The sequence below is a fragment of the Sinohyriopsis cumingii genome, chromosome 9, assembly GCF_028554795.1.
Source record: "Sinohyriopsis cumingii isolate HCF-2022 chromosome 9, ASM2855479v2, whole genome shotgun sequence".
Lineage (NCBI taxonomy): Eukaryota > Metazoa > Mollusca > Bivalvia > Unionida > Unionidae > Sinohyriopsis > Sinohyriopsis cumingii.
This window is the reverse complement of record NC_142969.1, coordinates 13,234,443-13,253,126: the sequence shown is the minus strand read 5'-3', so window position 1 is coordinate 13,253,126 and position 18,684 is coordinate 13,234,443. Positions and strand designations below refer to the sequence as shown.

At 35.0% G+C, this 18,684-nt stretch overlaps 1 protein-coding gene across 1 annotated transcript in view; it reads left to right on the top strand.

Moving 5' to 3' along the window:
- Positions 1-18,684, top strand: part of LOC149791287 (phosphatidylcholine transfer protein-like) — a 30,338-nt gene that overhangs the window by 6,154 nt on the left and 5,500 nt on the right. Inside the window, exons 4-5 of the mRNA XM_089969809.1 lie at positions 13,992-14,163; positions 18,320-18,387. Of these exons, the coding sequence (XP_089825935.1) occupies positions 13,992-14,163; positions 18,320-18,387 (240 nt within the window). The remainder of the gene's footprint in view (positions 1-13,991; positions 14,164-18,319; positions 18,388-18,684) is intronic.

Genomic DNA, 18,684 nt, shown 5'->3' with positions numbered 1-18,684 from the left:
GGTCCTGGAAACATCATATCAATGAAGGCTCATAGGAATGTATTGTTACTCTTCTTGTATAATAATTGGACAGATATTGAGAGTGGATCCTGCATTTTAAACTGTACAGATATGTTTTATTGCATTCATTTCATAGTTCAAAGTTCATTTTGCAAATTGTTGTGAGAAAGATTAATAACAATTTATTTCAAGTATAACTCTGTTTCATGGGGGAAAATCTTATTTAGGTGTATGTGTGCAGTAAAATTTCTTATGAAATTGCATGAATCAATGTCAGAAATCAAATTTCCCTCAAATCACTGTTAAGGCAGATATTTTCCATTCATTATTTTTAAAAATGAAAATACATGTATGTGTCAGTGATATTTCAAATTGACATTAAAGTGTACGATCCCCCCATCCCCCCAAAGCAACTGTGACCAGGAGGAAATGGAAGTATATCTCTGTCTCCTTGAACATTGTTGATATGTATCAAGTAAGATTTATAAAAAGGTACAAAAATTAATATCAATACTCCCTTCGTGTGTATGTAGACACATGTTTTCAATTTATAGTGATTATTTTTCATTTAGGACTAACTATATATCATATATGAAGTCATAAATTGAAAATCCCATGTTTGTATGATTTGCCATTTAGAAGTAGTGATAAGATTTCCAAGATGGCTGTCATATTGCATGTCAGTATAAAGAGTTAGTTATTTTTAAAAAAAAATGGGTTGTAAACTACTCTCTGACAATTTTGTGTGGGCTCTAGATTTTCTCAGGTTTCAGGCTAATACAGGATTTAAAAATATTTCTGGTACAGTTGAACATCCATTGTGTATAATCCTTTACACATGCTGCAAATTATCACTGTGGACCATACATGTAGTTTTCCTACTGTTTGTAAGTGGTGGACCTTACATGCAGTTTTCCTACTGTTTGTAAGTGGAGGATCATGCATGTAGTTTTACTAATGTTTGTATGTGGTGGACCATACATACAGTTTTTCTACTGTTTGTAAGTGGTGCACCATACATGCAGTTTTCCTGCTGTTTGTAAGTGGTGGACCTTACCTGCAGTTTTCCTACTGTTTGCAAGTGGTGGACCATACATGCAGCTTTCCTACTGTTTGTAAGTGGTGGACCATACATGGAGTTTTCCTACTGTTTGTATGTGGTGGACCATACATGCAGTTTTCCTACTGTTTGTATGTGGTGGACCATACATGCAGTTTTCCTACTGTTTGTAAGTGGTGGATAATACATGCAGTTTTCCTACTGTTTGTAAGTGGTGTACCATACATGCAGTTTTCCTGCTGTTTGTAAGTGGTGGACCTTACCTGCAGTTTTCCTACTGTTTGTAAGTGGTGGACCATACATGGAGTTTTCCTACTGTTTGTAAGTGGTGGACCATACATGGAGTTTTCCTATTGTTTGTATGTGGTGGACCATACATGCAGTTTTCCTACTGTTTGTAAGTGGTGGATAATACATGCAGTTTTCCTACTGTTTGTAAGTGGTGGACCATACATGCAGTTTTCCTTCTGTTTGTAAGTGGTGGACCATACATGCAGTTTTCATACTGTTTGTAAGTGGTGGACTATACATGGAGTTTTCATACTGTTTGTAAGTGGTGGACCATACATGCAGTTTTCCTGCTGTTTGTAAGTGGTGGACCATACATGGAGTTTTCCTACTGTTTCTATGTGGTGGACCATACATGCAGTTTTCCTATTGTTTGTAAGTGGTGGATAATACATGCAGTTTTCCTACTGGTTGCAAGTGGTGGACCATACATGGAGTTTTGCTACTGTTTGTAAGTGGTGCACCATACATGCAGTTTTCCTACTGTTTGTAAGTGGTGGGCCATACTTGCAGTTTTCCTACTGTTTGTAAGTGGTGGACCATACATGGAGTTTTCCTACTGTTTGTAAGTGGTGGACCATACATGGAGTTTTGCTACTGTTTGTATGTGGTGGACCATACATGCAGTTTTCCTACTGTTTGTAAGTGGTGGATAATACATGCAGTTTTCCTACTGTTTGTAAGTGGTGGACCATACATGGAGTTTTCCTTCTGTTTGTAAGTGGTGGACCATACATGCAGTTTTCCTATTGTTTGTAAGTGGTGGACCATACATGCAGTTTTCCTGCTGTTTGTAAGTGGTGGACCATACATGTAGTTTTACTACTGTTTGTATGTGGTGGACCATACATGCAGCTTTGCTACTGTTTGTAAGTGGTGGATAATACATGCAGTTTTCCTATTGTTTGTAAGTAGTGGATAATACATGCAGTTTTCCTACTGGTTGCAAGTGGTGGACCATACATGGAGTTTTGCTACTGTTTGTAAGTGGTGCACCATACATGCAGTTTTCCTACTGTTTGTAAGTGGTGGGCCATACTTGCAGTTTTCCTACTGTTTGTAAGTGGTGGACCATACATGCAGTTTTCCTACTTTTTGTAAGTTGTGGATAATACATGCAGTTTTCCTATTGTTTGTAAGTGGTGGATAATACATGCAGTTTTGCTACTGTTTGTATGTGGTGGACCATACTTGCAGCTTTGCTACTGTTTGTAAGTGGTGGATAATACATGCAGTTTTCCTGTTGTTTGTAAGTGGTGGATAATGCATGCAGTTTTCCTACTGTTTGTAAGTGGTGGATAATACATGCAGTTTTCCTACTGTTTGTAAGTGGTGGACCATACATGGAGTTTTCCTACTGTTTGTAAGTGGTGGACCATACATGCAGTTTTCCTACTGTTTGTAAGTGGTGGGCCATACTTGCAGTTTTCCTACTGTTTGTAAGTGGTGGACCATACATGGAGTTTTGCTACTGTTTGTAAGTGGTGCACCATACATGCAGTTTTCCTACTGTTTGTAAGTGGTGGGCCATACTTGCAGTTTTCCTACTGTTTGTAAGTGGTGGACCATACATGGAGTTTTCCTACTGTTTGTATTGTTTGTAAGTGGTGGACCATACATGGAGTTTTCCTACTGTTTGTATTGTTTATAAGTGGTGGACCATACATGCAGCTTTGCTACTGTTTGTAAGTTGTGGATAATACATGCAGTTTTCCTGTTGTTTGTAAGTGGTGGATAATGCATGCAGTTTTCCTACTGTTTGTAAGTGGTGGACCATACATGGAGTTTTCCTACTGTTTGTAAGTGGTGCACCATACATGCAGTTTTCCTACTGTTTGTAAGTGGTGGGCCATACTTGCAGTTTTCCTACTGTTTGTAAGTGGTGGGCCATACATTGAGTTTTCCTACTGTTTGTAAGTGGTGGACCATACATGCAGTTTTCCTACTGTTTGTAAGTGGTGAATAATACATGCAGTTTTCCTACTGTTTGTAAGTGGTGGATAATACATGCAGTTTTCCTACTGTTTGTAAGTGGTGGACCATACATGTAGTTTTGCTACTGTTTGTAAGTGGTGAATAATACATGCAGTTTTCCTACTGTTTGTAAGTGGTGGACCATACATGCAGTTTATCTACTGTTTGTAAGTGGTGGACCATACATGTAATTTTGCTACTGTTTGTATGTGGTGGACCATACATGCAGTTTTCCTACTGTTTGTAAGTGGTGGATTATGCATGCAGTTTTCCTACTGTTTGTAAGTGGTGGATAATACATGCAGTTTTCCTACTGTTTGTAAGTGGTGGATAATACATGCAGTTTTCCTACTGTTTGTAAGTGGTGGACCATACATCTAATTTTGCTACTGTTTGTATGTGGTGGACCATACATGCAGTTTTCCTACTGTTTGTAAGTGGTGAATAATACATGCAGTTTTCCTACTGTTTGTAAGTGGTGGATAATACATGCAGTTTTGCTACTGTTTGTAAGTGGTTGACCTTACATGCAGTTTTCCTACTGTTCGTAAGTGATGGACCATACATGGAGTTTTCCTACTGTTTGTAAGTGGTGGATAATACATGCAGTTTTTCTACTGTTTGTAAGTGGTGGACCATACATGCAGTTTTCCTACTGTTTGTAAGTTGTGGATAATACATGCAGTTTTCCTATTGTTTGTAAGTGGTGGATAATCCATGCAGTTTTCCTTCTGTTTGTAAGTGGTGGACCATACATGGAGTTTTCCTACTCTTTGTAAGTCGTGGACCATACATGCAGTTTTCCTACTGTTTGTAAGTCGTGGACCATACATGCAGTTTTCCTACTGTTTGTAAGTCATGGACCATACATAGTTTTCCTACTGTTTGTAAGTGGTGGACCATACATGGAGTTTTCCTACTGTTTGTAAGTGGTGAATAATACATGCAGTTTTCCTACTGTTTGTAAGTGGTGGACCATGCATGCAGTTTTCATACTGTTTGTAAGTGGTGGACCATACATGGAGTTTTGCTACTGTTTGTAGGTGGTGGACCATACATGCAGTTTTCCTGCTGTTTGTAAGTGGTGATAATACATGCAGTTTTTCCTATTGTTTGTAAGTGGTGGATAATACATGCAGTTTTGCTACTGTTTGTACGTGGTGGACCATACATGCAGTTTTCCTACTGTTTGTAAGTGGTGGATAATACATGCAGTTTTCCTTCTGTTTGTATGTGGTGGACCATACATGCAGTTTTTCTACTGTTTGTAAGTGGTGCACCATACATACAGTTTTCATACTGTTTGTAAGTGGTTGAGCTTACATGCAGTTTTCATACTGTTTGTATGTGGTGGACCATACATGCAGTTTTCCTACTGTTTGTAAGTGGTGGATAATACATGCAGTTTTCCTACTGTTTGTAAGTGGTGAATAAATACATGCAGTTTTCCTACTGTTTGTAAGTGGTGGATAATACATGCAGTTTTCCTATTGTTTGTAAGTCTTGGATAATACATGCAGTTTTGCTACTGTTTGTATGTGGTGGACCATACATGCAGTTTTCCTACTGTTTGTAAGTGGTGGATAATACATGCAGTTTTCCTTCTGTTTGTAAGTGGTGGATAATACATGCAGTTTTTCCTATTGTTTGTAAGTGGTGGATAATGCATGCAGTTTTGCTACTGTTTGTATGTGGTGGACCATACATGCAGTTTTCCTACTGCCTACTGTTTGTAAGTGGTGAATAATACATGCAGTTTTCCTATTGTTTGTAAGTGGTGGATAATACATGCAGTTTTGCTACTGTCTGTAAGTGGTGGACCATACATGCAGTTTTCCTACTGTTTGTAAGTGGTGGATAATACATGCAGTTTTGCTACTGTTTGTATGTGGTGGACGATACATGCAGTTTTCCTACTGCCTACTGTTTGTAAGTGGTGAATAATACATGCAGTTTTCCTATTGTTTGTAAGTGGTGGACCATACATGGAGTTTTCCTACTGTTTGTAATTGGTGGATAATACATGCAGTTTTCCTACTGTTTGTAAGTTGTGGATAATACATGCAGTTTTTCTACTGTTTGTAAGTGGTGGACCATACTTGCAGTTTTCCTACTGTTTGTAAGAGGTGGACCATACATGTACTGGTAGTTTTCCTACTGTTTCTAGGTGGTGGACCATACATGCAGTTTTCCTACTGTTTGTAAGTGGTGATAATACATGCAGTTTTTCCTATTGTTTGTATGTGGTTAATAATACATGCAGTTTTCCTACTGTTTGTAAGTGGTGAATAAATACATGCAGTTTTCCTACTGTTTGTAAGTGGTGGATAATACATGCAGTTTTTCCTATTGTTTGTAAGTGGTGGATAATACATGCAGTTTTGCTACTGTTTGTATGTGGTGGACCATACATGCAGTTTTCCTACTGCCTACTGTTTGTAAGTGGTGAATAATACATGCAGTTTTCCTATTGTTTGTAAGTGGTGGATAATACATGCAGTTTTGCTACTGTCTGTAAGTGGTGGACCATACATGCAGTTTTCCTACTGTTTGTAAGTGGTGGATAATACATGCAGTTTTGCTACTGTTTGTATGTGGTGGACCATACATGCAGTTTTCCTACTGTTTGTAAGTGGTGGATAATACATGCAGTTTTCCTTCTGTTTGTATGTGGTGGACCATACATGCAGTTTTTCTACTGTTTGTAAGTGGTGCACCATACATACAGTTTTCATACTGTTTGTAAGTGGTTGAGCTTACATGCAGTTTTCATACTGTTTGTATGTGGTGGACCATACATGCAGTTTTCCTACTGTTTGTAAGTGGTGGATAATACATGCAGTTTTCCTACTGTTTGTAAGTGGTGAATAAATACATGCAGTTTTCCTACTGTTTGTAAGTGGTGGATAATACATGCAGTTTTCCTATTGTTTGTAAGTCTTGGATAATACATGCAGTTTTGCTACTGTTTGTATGTGGTGGACCATACATGCAGTTTTCCTACTGTTTGTAAGTGGTGGATAATACATGCAGTTTTCCTTCTGTTTGTAAGTGGTGGATAATACATGCAGTTTTTCCTATTGTTTGTAAGTGGTGGATAATGCATGCAGTTTTGCTACTGTTTGTATGTGGTGGACCATACATGCAGTTTTCCTACTGCCTACTGTTTGTAAGTGGTGAATAATACATGCAGTTTTCCTATTGTTTGTAAGTGGTGGATAATACATGCAGTTTTGCTACTGTCTGTAAGTGGTGGACCATACATGCAGTTTTCCTACTGTTTGTAAGTGGTGGATAATACATGCAGTTTTGCTACTGTTTGTATGTGGTGGACGATACATGCAGTTTTCCTACTGCCTACTGTTTGTAAGTGGTGAATAATACATGCAGTTTTCCTATTGTTTGTAAGTGGTGGACCATACATGGAGTTTTCCTACTGTTTGTAATTGGTGGATAATACATGCAGTTTTCCTACTGTTTGTAAGTTGTGGATAATACATGCAGTTTTTCTACTGTTTGTAAGTGGTGGACCATACTTGCAGTTTTCCTACTGTTTGTAAGAGGTGGACCATACATGTACTGGTAGTTTTCCTACTGTTTCTAGGTGGTGGACCATACATGCAGTTTTCCTACTGTTTGTAAGTGGTGATAATACATGCAGTTTTTCCTATTGTTTGTATGTGGTTAATAATACATGCAGTTTTCCTACTGTTTGTAAGTGGTGAATAAATACATGCAGTTTTCCTACTGTTTGTAAGTGGTGGATAATACATGCAGTTTTTCCTATTGTTTGTAAGTGGTGGATAATACATGCAGTTTTGCTACTGTTTGTATGTGGTGGACCATACATGCAGTTTTCCTACTGCCTACTGTTTGTAAGTGGTGAATAATACATGCAGTTTTCCTATTGTTTGTAAGTGGTGGATAATACATGCAGTTTTGCTACTGTCTGTAAGTGGTGGACCATACATGCAGTTTTCCTACTGTTTGTAAGTGGTGGATAATACATGCAGTTTTGCTACTGTTTGTATGTGGTGGACCATACATGCAGTTTTCCTACTGCCTACTGTTTGTAAGTGGTGAATAATACATGCAGTTTTCCTATTGTTTGTAAGTGGTGGATAATACATGCAGTTTTGCTACTGTCTGTAAGTGGTGGACCATACATGCAGTTTTCCTACTGTTTGTAAGTGGTGGATAATACATGCAGTTTTGCTACTGTTTGTATGTGGTGGACGATACATGCAGTTTTCCTACTGCCTACTGTTTGTAAGTGGTGAATAATACATGCAGTTTTCCTATTGTTTGTAAGTGGTGGATAATACATGCAGTTTTCCTACTGTTTGTAAGTTGTGGATAATACATGCAGTTTTTCTACTGTTTGTAAGTGGTGGACCATACTTGCAGTTTTCCTACTGTTTGTAAGTGGTGGACCATACATGTACCGGTAGTTTTCCTACTGTTTCTAGGTGGTGGACGATACATGCAGTTTTTCTACTGTTTGTAAGTGGTGATAATACATGCAGTTTTCCTATTGTTTGTAAGTGGTGGATAATACATGCAGTTTTGCTACTGTTTGTATGTGGTGGACCATACGTGCAGTTTTCCTACTGTTTGTAAGTGGTGGACCATACATGGAGTTTTCCTTCTGTTTGTAAGTGGTGAATAATACATGCAGTTTTCCTGTTGTTTGTAAGTGGTGGATAATACATGCAGTTTTCCTACTGTTTGTAACTGGTGGACCATACATGCAGTTTTTCTACTGTTTATAAGTGGTGGATAATACATGCAGTTTTCCTGTTGTTTGTAAGTGGTGGATAATACATGCAGTTTTCCTTCTGTTTGTATGTGGTGGACCATACACGCAGTTTTTCTACTGTTTGTAAGTGGTGCACCATACATGCAGTTTTCCTACTGTTTGTAAGTGGTGGACCATACATGCAGTTTTCCTACTGTTTGTAAGTGGTGGATAATACATGCAGTTTTCCTTCTGTTTGTATGTGGTGGACCATACACGCAGTTTTTCTACTGTTTGTAAGTGGTGCACCATACATGCAGTTTTCATACTGTTTGTAATTGGTTGAATATACATGCAGTTTTCATACTGTTTGTATGTGGTGGACCATACATGCAGTTTTCCTACTGTTTGTAAGTGGTTGGCCTTACATGCAGTTTTCCTACTGTTTGTTAGTGGTGGACCATACATGTAGTTTTGCTACTGTTTGTATTTGGTGGACCATACATGCAGTTTTCCTACTGTTTGTATGTAGTTGACCATATATGCAGTTTTCCTACTGTTTGTAAGTGGTGAAAAGGATTCCCTGCACTGATTAGGAAAGAAAGAATGGAGGAAAGATATGTTCATGGGAAAGTGTCTTATCTTTCTATGTCTTACAGTGTTTTTTCCTTTCTGTACCATGAAGTTCCAACATTATCCAATAGCATTTGATCTACATAACTATCTTGATTTCCTGATTATACCACTTGATTTGAGTAGTTTGTTATGATGTATCAAGTACACTGATCTTCATCTGTAATGGCTGACCTGATCAGTAGACACCCACCATCTTGAATGGCTGACCTGACCAGTACACACCCAGCATTTATGGACAGAATTCCTTGGTACTGATGACTTTGTATTTATAAGTACCAATCAAGAGTGGGAACACTTCTAACATGACCAGCATATTAGTGCCAAAAATATCAGAATCATCCCTTGTGACCAGGTACATTTTTCCAGAATGCTGATAACAAACCAAACTTTAATTGATATGAAGAGGTAAGTAATCTGATTATCCTAAACCACATGATCCACAGATGACAGGTTTTGTCACTTTGATAATGGCTGTCTGTTCTTACTGCTTTGATAATGGCTGTCTATTCTTACTGCTTTGATAATGGCTGGCTATTCTTACTGCTTTGATAATGGCTGGCTATTCTTACTGTCAGTGATTGTCAAGATTACAATAGTTAACAGAGGAAGTTCAGATTAATTTTTATCATAAGTTAGCACGAAAATGGCATGATAACCTTTTTGGCTTCCCTTAGATGTTGAGTTGTTTCCCTTGGATAATTAGTAGCTCTCATTACTGATGATAATTATCATAAACAAAGCTAACAGCTGTTATGCAACATATTTTTCATCACAATTCTGCGTGATTTAAATATGATATGTCAGCCTTTATGGTTTCTAATATTGACACTATATTAAACAATCAGCTCTAACATATGTACACTATACATTAGACAATTAACTATAACATATACATTATACATAAGGCAATCAGCTCTAACATTGACAATATATATTAGACAATCATCTCTAACACTGACACTATACATTAGACAATCAGCTCTGACATTGACACTATACATTAGACAATCAGCTCTGACATTGACACTATACATTAGACAATCAGCTCTGACATTGACACTATACATTAGACAATCATCTCTAACACTAACACTATACATTAGACAATCATCTCTAACACTAACACTATACATTAGACAATCGTCTCTAACACTGACACTATGCATTAGACAATCATCTCTAACACTGACACTATACATTAGACAATCATCTCTAACACTAACACTATATATTAGACAATCATCTCTATCATTGACACTATACATAAGAAAATCAGCAATATACATTATACAGTCAGTTCTAGCATTGACACTATACATAAGAAAATCAGCTCTATGATGATTTCCACATCTATCAGTTAAACTGTAATAAAAAATATTTTGCCAAAATTTAGTATAAGGTAGTAGTATAGTGTGGTGTGGTGTAGTGTAGTGATTAGTATAGTACAGTATTGTGTAATATAGTGCATCAGTACAATCCGGTCTATAATATTGCCAAGCAAAATTTTATGTTTGTAAAGATGTATAGGTCACAAAATTTATAAAATGGTAAGAAAGATAACCCTATTCCTACAAGATAAAAGACTTGAATGCATTCCTGCCATTTTTTATTAGTTAAACATAAGTTTATTGGTAATCCAAAGAGATTCATTATGGACCAATGGCTTTTATGTGGAAATTCAACCAAATTACCCAGGATTCTTTATAGACCAATTTTCTTTATATAGAAGCTCCACCAAGTTACCCAGGATCCATTCCTGTCAATGACTTTGATGTAGAAGTTCAACCAAGTTACCCAGGATCCATTCCTGTCAATGGCTTTGATGTACAAGTTCAACCAAGTTACCCAGGATCCATTCTTGTCAATGACTTTGATGTGGAAGTTCAACCAAGTTACCCAGGATCCATTCCTTTCAATGACTTTGATGTAGAAGTTCAACCACGTTAGGTGGCGCTCACCAGATAATATGTACTTTTGAGAGAGTGACGTATGTAAGGTGAAGTAGTTCGCATTTAAAACATGCACAGTGGAGAGAATGTTGGCATATCTCTATGCTACATTAATGTAATGTGGATGATATTTCTTTTGGATATTGTACTTTTGGAAATTTTATATGATTTAAGCACACTGCTAACTAAAATGACTACTCCCTTGTGTTAAAAAATCAGTCTGAATTAGTCTAAAGTGCACTATACATAGCAGCTATTAAAATAGGGAAAATGAATTTTGCCAGACTAGACAATACCAGCTTCTGAAAGTGCAATGAATGAATTACCAAATATATAAAATGTAAAAAAGTTATCGGCTCTTTTTTATACAATTGACCTCTGAAGTTCAGGAAGTGAAAATGACCAAGTAGAGCTAGCACTTTTTTGAAAGGTGCACATCTGAAGTAAGGCCAAGCTGTATACTCTATAACCCATAGTACACCCATCAATCATACACCAAAATAAAGGGAATTAAAGGTTCTTTGCATTATACCTAAGATATACAAGGTCTTTTTTAAATAGCCAGTATAACCAGTGAGGAAAGCTGGGGAAATTCTTTTTCTTTAAAATCCTAACCTATGCAAAATGCGAAACTGTATAGCGCCACCTTAAAGAAAATATAAAAATGTTTGCAATTATTTTTGTTTTATTTTTATATAATTATGTATGATGTTCTGATCAAAATGCTACATTCATATTGACGTTAAGCATGAAAATAAGCTAATTATGATCATTTTTCTCTTGCTTACATAATTTTCCATGAGGTATGTTTGTGTGAGTAGTGACCTTAATTATGGGGAAATTAGAAGTCTTAGAATATAGGAATAGAGTCAACTTAAATTTAAAACTGTTGCAATAAGTGACAGAAATATATGGTGAAAATGTTTCTTTTCATTTATTTGCAATGAAATAAAAAAATAAATGAAGAGAAAGTGAATTCGCTTCTTCCATATTAAACAATAGGCAAATATTTTACACTTTGACCTTTGACCTTTATGAACCTGATGAGTTACCTCCCTTTTCTAATTGTAAAATTCATTGTTGATCTCTCAGAAATAATTCTGGCTAGTTTCATGTTCCTGTCATTCAGCATAACATTGGTTGCTATGTTTACAAAATGTAATGTGCATTCTTAAAATAGCTCACTTTTATCATGGGGGTGGGAGGCTGGACTTGTTAGAGACTCTGACATTCATAAATACTGTTCTGTGGGGGGAAAGGCAGGAGAATTATTCAAAAGGATTGTTTTGATGCTTGCGACTTAAATGTTTCAGCCATAAAAACATAATTATATCATACAAAAATAATACCTATATCTTCTTTATGGTGGCGCTCACCAGATAATATGTACTTTTGAGAGAGTGACGTATGTAAGGTGAAGTAGTTCGCATTTAAAACATGCACAGTGGAGAGAATGTTGGCATATCTCTATGCTACATTAATGTAATGTGGATGATATTTCTTTTGGATATTGTACTTTTGGAAATTTTACATGATTTAAGCACACTGCTAACTAAAATGACTGCTCCCCTGTGTTAAAAAATCAGTCTGAATTAGTCTAAAGTGCACTATACATAGCAGCTATTAAAGTAGGGAAAATGAATTTTGCCAGACTAGACAATACCAGCTTCTGAAAGTGCAATGAATGAATTACCAGATATATAAAATGTAAAAAAAAGTTATCGGCTCTTTTTTATACAATTGACCTCTGAAGTTCAGGAAGTGAAAATGACCAAGTAGAGCTAGCACTTTTTTGAAAGGTGCACATCTGAAGTAAGGCCAAGCTGTATACTCTATAACCCATAGTACACCCATCAATCATACACCAAAATAAAGGGAATTAAAGGTTCTTTGCATTATACCTAAGATATACAAGGTCTTTTTTAAATAGCCAGTAAAACCAGTGAGGAAAGCTGGGGAAATTCTTTTTCTTTAAAATCCTAACCCTATGCAAAATGCGAAACTGTATAGCGCCACCTTACCCAGGATCCATTCCTGTCAATGGCTTTGATGTAGAAGTTCAACCAAGTTACCCAGGATCCATTCCTGTCAATGGCTTTGATGTAGAAGTTCAACCAAGTTACCCAGGATCCACTTGTACTTGGAAATGACCACTAAATTCAGAGCTGACTGTATCAACAGCAGATTAAGAACTGACTGATTTAAATTACTTTTTAGAGCTCAGAATATGGTTTTTAACCACAAATCATCTTTGTAACTTCATAAATTTAAATTTGTTACAGTTTTGAAAGAGATATATCCACAAATAGATATATTATGTAGTTATTTAATGATCTATTATGTAGTTATTTAATGATCTATTATGTTGCTATTTATTGATCTATTATGTAGCTATTTAATGATCTATTATGTAGCTATTTAATGATCTATTATGTAGCTATTTAATGATCTATTATGTACTTATTTAATGATCTATTATGTAGCTATTTAATGATCTATTATGTACTTATTTAATGATCTATTATGTAGATATTTAATGATCTATTATATAGTATTTAATGATCTATTATGTAGCTATTTAATTATCTGTTATGTGCTTATTTAATGATCTGTTATGTAGCTATTTAATGATCTATTATGTAGCTATTTAATGATCTGTTATTTGACTATTAATGATCTGTTATTTGACTACTTAATGATCTGTTATGTAGCTATTTAATGATATATTATGTAGCTATTTAATGTCCTATTATGTTGCTATTTAATGATCTATTATGTAGATATTTAATGACCTATTATGTAGCTATTTAATGACCTATTATAAAGCTATTTAATGACCTATTATATAGCTATTTAAGGATCTGTTATGTAGCTAGTTAATGATCTATTATGTAGCTATTTAATGACTTATAATGTAGATATTTAATGATCTATTATGTAGCTATTTAATGACCTCTTATGTAGCTATTAAATGATCTGTTATGTAGCTATTTAATGATCTGTTTTGTAGCTATTTAATGATCTGTTATGTAGCTATTTAATGATCTGTTATGTAGATATTTTATGATCTATTATGTATCTATTTAATGACCTATTATGTAGCTATTTAATGACCTATTATGTAGCTATTTAATGACCTATTATGTAGCTATTTAATGATCTGTTATGTAGCTATTTAATGACTTTGTTATGTAGCTATTTAATGATCTATAATGTAGCTATTTAATGATCTGTTATGTAGCTATTTAATGACCTATTATGTAGCTATTTAATGATCTGTTATGAAGCTATTTAATGATAATGGTTCTCTGTTGTGATCTTTTTTGTATCCTTAACCTCTGTTCAGTATGTCTATGTCAGGGAAATGAGAGAGATGGTATATAATGGTAAAAAAATATGGGTGGTTAAAGCCCAGTCTGCGATGGTTCCCAGCATCCCAGAAAGAGATGGTGTGATCCGTGTTGATGACTACAAACAGAGTTGTGTTCTTACTACAGATGGAAAAGTGGGGTCCAGAGGTGAGAACCAAGAAAATGTTGTTACAGATGTCATTGTTGGCAGTGGGAACTGTGTTTACTCACTTGGTAGGGTGTTGGACTTGGAATCCAAGCTTTGATGCTTGGCCAGACTAGCCCAGTTCAGCTGCCTCTGTATGTCCTTGGGAAGGGCACTTGGCTGTAATTTCCTTAGCATGGTGTATCTATGTGTTCAATTGCCTTTAGAACCAATAAAAATAAAAACCCTTTTAGGCATGTGAAAAGCTTAATGACTTGTTATGCTTTTGGTAAATGGCTGAAAATTTTGAATTTAATCAACAAAAATCAGTGCTCATTCACATAATTGAACAACTTGAATTTCTTTTATTTCTTGTATTATTGATAATATGGGATTGAATTCTTGTATTATTGGTAATATGGGATTGAGTTCTTTTGTTATTGGTAATATGGGACTGAATTCTTGTATTGTTGGTAATATGGGACTGAATTGTTTTATTACTGGTAATAAGGAAATGAGTTCTTTTATTATTGGTAATATGGGATTGAATTGTTTTATTATTGGTAATAAGGAAATGAGTTCTTTTATTATTGGTAATATGGGACTGAATTGTTTTATTATTGGTAATATAGGACTGAATTGTTTTATTATTGGTAATAAGGAAATGGGTTCTTTTATTATTGGTAATATGGGATTGAATTTTTGTATTATTGGTAATATGGGACTGAAATGTTTTATTATTGGTAATATAGGACTGAATTATTTTATTATTGGTAATAAGGAAATGAGTTCTTTTATTATTGGTAATATGGGATTGAATTGTTGTATTATTGGTAATAAGGGACTGAATTCTTGTATTATCGGCAACATGGGATTGAATTCTTGTATTATTGTGTGTGTTTTGGATTTTTAACATAGCTTTAACAACTTTTCAGTCATATCGCTACAATGTCTGCAGTGACAGTTTATAGTGATGTCTAGCACTGGGGCATCTTGCTGCAGACATGTAGCATGATGTCCCACCCAGTCACATTATCTTAACACCAGGCCGACAAGTCCTAACACTAACCTCTTAATGCTGAGCGCCAAGCGAGGCAGCTACTAGTACCATTTTTACAAGTCTTTGGTATTATTCGGCAGGTGCCTCCCTCATCTGAGATGCTTTTACCAGCTGGCCATCAGAATGGTCAGTTCTTTTTATTATTGACAATACGGGACTGAATTCTTGTATTATTGGTAATATGGAACTGAAGTCCTGTATTATTAGCAATATGGGACTGAATTCTTGTATTATTGGTAATATGGGACTGAATTCATGTATTATTGGTAATAGGGAACTGAAGTCTTGTATTATCAGCAATATGGGACTGAATTCTTGTATTATTGGTAATATTGGACTGAATTCTTGTATTATCGGTAATATGGGACTGAATTCTTGTATTATTGGTAACATGGGACTGAATTCTTGTATTATTGGTAACATGGGACTGAATTCATGTATTATTGGTAATATGGAACTGAATTCTTGTATTTTTTGGTAATATGGGACTGAATTCTTGTATTATTGGTAACATGGAACTGAAGTCTTATACTATCAGCAATATGGAACTGAATTCTTGTATTATTGGTAATATGGAATTTAAATCTTGTATTAATGGCAATATGGGACTGAATTCTTTTATTATTGGTAATATGGGACTGAAGTCTTGTATTATCGGCAATATGTGAATGAATTCTTGTATTATTGGTAATATGGGACTGAATTCTTGTATTATTGGTAATATGGGACTAAAGTCTTGTATTATCGGCAATATGGGATTGAATCCTTGTATTATTGGTTCTATAGGATTGGTTTTTTGTATAATTGGTAGTTTGGGACTCATTTATATTTTCTATAATAGTGCCAAAGTTGGATGTTTATTATACAGCGATTCCTTATTGTAAGCGGTGTTTTTTATACAGTGATTCCATATTGTTAGCAGTGAATTATTTTACAGTGATTCCATACTGTTAGCAGTGATTCCTTAATATAAGTGGTGTTTATTATACAGTGATTTGTTATTGTAAGTGGTGTTTATTATACAGTTATTTCATACTGTAAGCAGTGCTTATTATAAAGAGATTCCTTATTGTAAGTGATGTTAATTGTATCCTTATTGTAAGTGTTGTTTATTATACAGTGTTTCCTTATTGTAAGTGGTATTTATTTTACAGTGATGCATTACTGTAAGCAGTGTTTGTTATAGTGATTCCTTCTTTTAAGTGGTGTTTATTATACAGTGATCCCTTGTAAGTGGTATTTATTATACAGCAATTCCTTATTGTAAGTGGCATTTATTATACAGTGATTCCTTAGGGTAAGTGGTATTATTATACAGCGTTACCTTACTGTAGCGGTGTTTATGATACAGTTATTTCATACTGTAAGTGGTGTTTATCATACAGTGATTCCTTATTGTAAGTGGTATTTATTATACAGCAATTCCTTATTGTAAGTGGTGTTTATTATACAGTGATTCCTTATTGTAAGTGGTATTTATTATACAGTGATTCCTTATTGTAAGTGGTATTTATTATACAATGATACCTTACTGTAAGCAGTGTATATTATATGGTGATTCTTTATTGTAAGGGGGGTATATTATACAGTGATTCATTTTTGTAAGTGGTGTTTATTATGCAGTGATTCTTTATTGTAATTGTATTTATTAAACAGCAATTCCTTATTGTAAGTGGTGTTTATTATACGGTGATTCCTTATTGTAAGTGGTATTTATTATGCAGTGATGCTTTACTGTAAGCAGTGTTTATTATTCAGTGAGTCCTTACTGTAAGTTACCACTGTCCCTAATATAACATTTATTGTTTTGAAACCCTTTAAACCAGTTTCCTATATATAATACCCCATTATATGGCATGCCTGTAATATTGTCATTGACATAACAAATTTGTTGTCATAGAACCCTTACACAAGTTTCCCATACATTATATCCCATTATATGTCACCATTGCTTGTAACACAATCTCTGACATAACATAATTATTGTCATGGAAACTTGTATATCAGTTTCCTGTATAATATACCCCATTATATGGCAACCTAGTCTATAAGCCGGTCCCTGACATAACACATTACAAGACAGTCTTGCCTATTCCTGATATAAAATTTATGGTCATGGAAACATTTATAATAGTAAATATATAAATAATATTGTACATTCATTTGTATTGCTTCCCTGAAGGCAGTTCAGGAATCACTATGAGAAAATTGTATTAAAGTTGTAATTGGCTTTATTGTTGACAGGTTCAGTCTATACTTTAGGCTATTGTATACAGGTTCAGTCCATACTTCAGGCTATTGTATTCAGGTTCAGTCCATACTTAAGGCTATTGTATTCAGGTTCAGTCCATGCTTAAGGCTATTGTATTCATGTTCAGTCCATAATTAAGGCTATTGTATACAGGTTCAGTCCATACTTAAGGCTATGGTATACAGGTTCAGTCCATACTTCAGGTTATTGTATTCAGGTTCAGTCCATACTTAAGGCTATTGTATTCAGGTCCAGTCCATACTTAAGGCTATTGTATTCAGGTTCAGTCCATGCTTAAGGCTACTGTATACAGGTTTAGTCCACACTTCAGGCTATTGTATTCAGGTTCAGTCCATACTTCAGGCTATTGTATTCAGGTTCAGTCCATAGTTAAGGCTATTGTATATGGGTTCAGGCTATTGTGTACAGGTTCAGGCTGTTGTATACCTGTTCAGTCCATACTTATGGCTATTGGGTCCTTTGTATTGTCACTCATCTCACAGTTAGTATATTTTGAGGTCAGATCCAAAAAAGAATGAACACATCTCAGAATTTAATATTATACATGAATAAATTAAAACATTTGTTAAAGTGAAGCCATAATTTAATATGTAAGAAAGATTTATATATTTTGTGAAGAAAAGCTTAACTTAAATATAACAATTCCACTGAAATTTTACTGTGATTAGATTACTTTTTGGTCTTTGATTACTTTTAAGAAGTCATCACATACTGGATCCTATTTTTTTAGCAGATTGTGAGAGAAAATCAGTCAAGAAATTTATATGTATGATGAAAACAGTTAAAAAGTCATCTTCAGAATTGTTAGAAAAGATCACATTATGCGTTTTTCCTTTGCTTTTTTCAGCTTATATGCATTACTATGACAATCCTAAAGGTTCCATTCCAACGTGGTTAATAAACTGGGCAGCCAAGGTATGTCAATTGTATTCTTTTTCCATTTATTCCAACATGGTTGATACACTGGACATTCTAACACCAAGAACTTTATTCATACTTTTTTATGAGACCAAGTACACACAACATAGACCTTTTTCTGCCACTAGAATCAAGAACATGGCAAGGATATGCATCTTGATGAATACAACACTCTCACCACTAAAATAGGTCACCATCACCTATATTTCACACTTCAATGACTGTAGTTGAATTTTGTGCTTTAGCTATAGAATCATTAATGTAGATGATTGTATACATCTCAGCATGCATCAC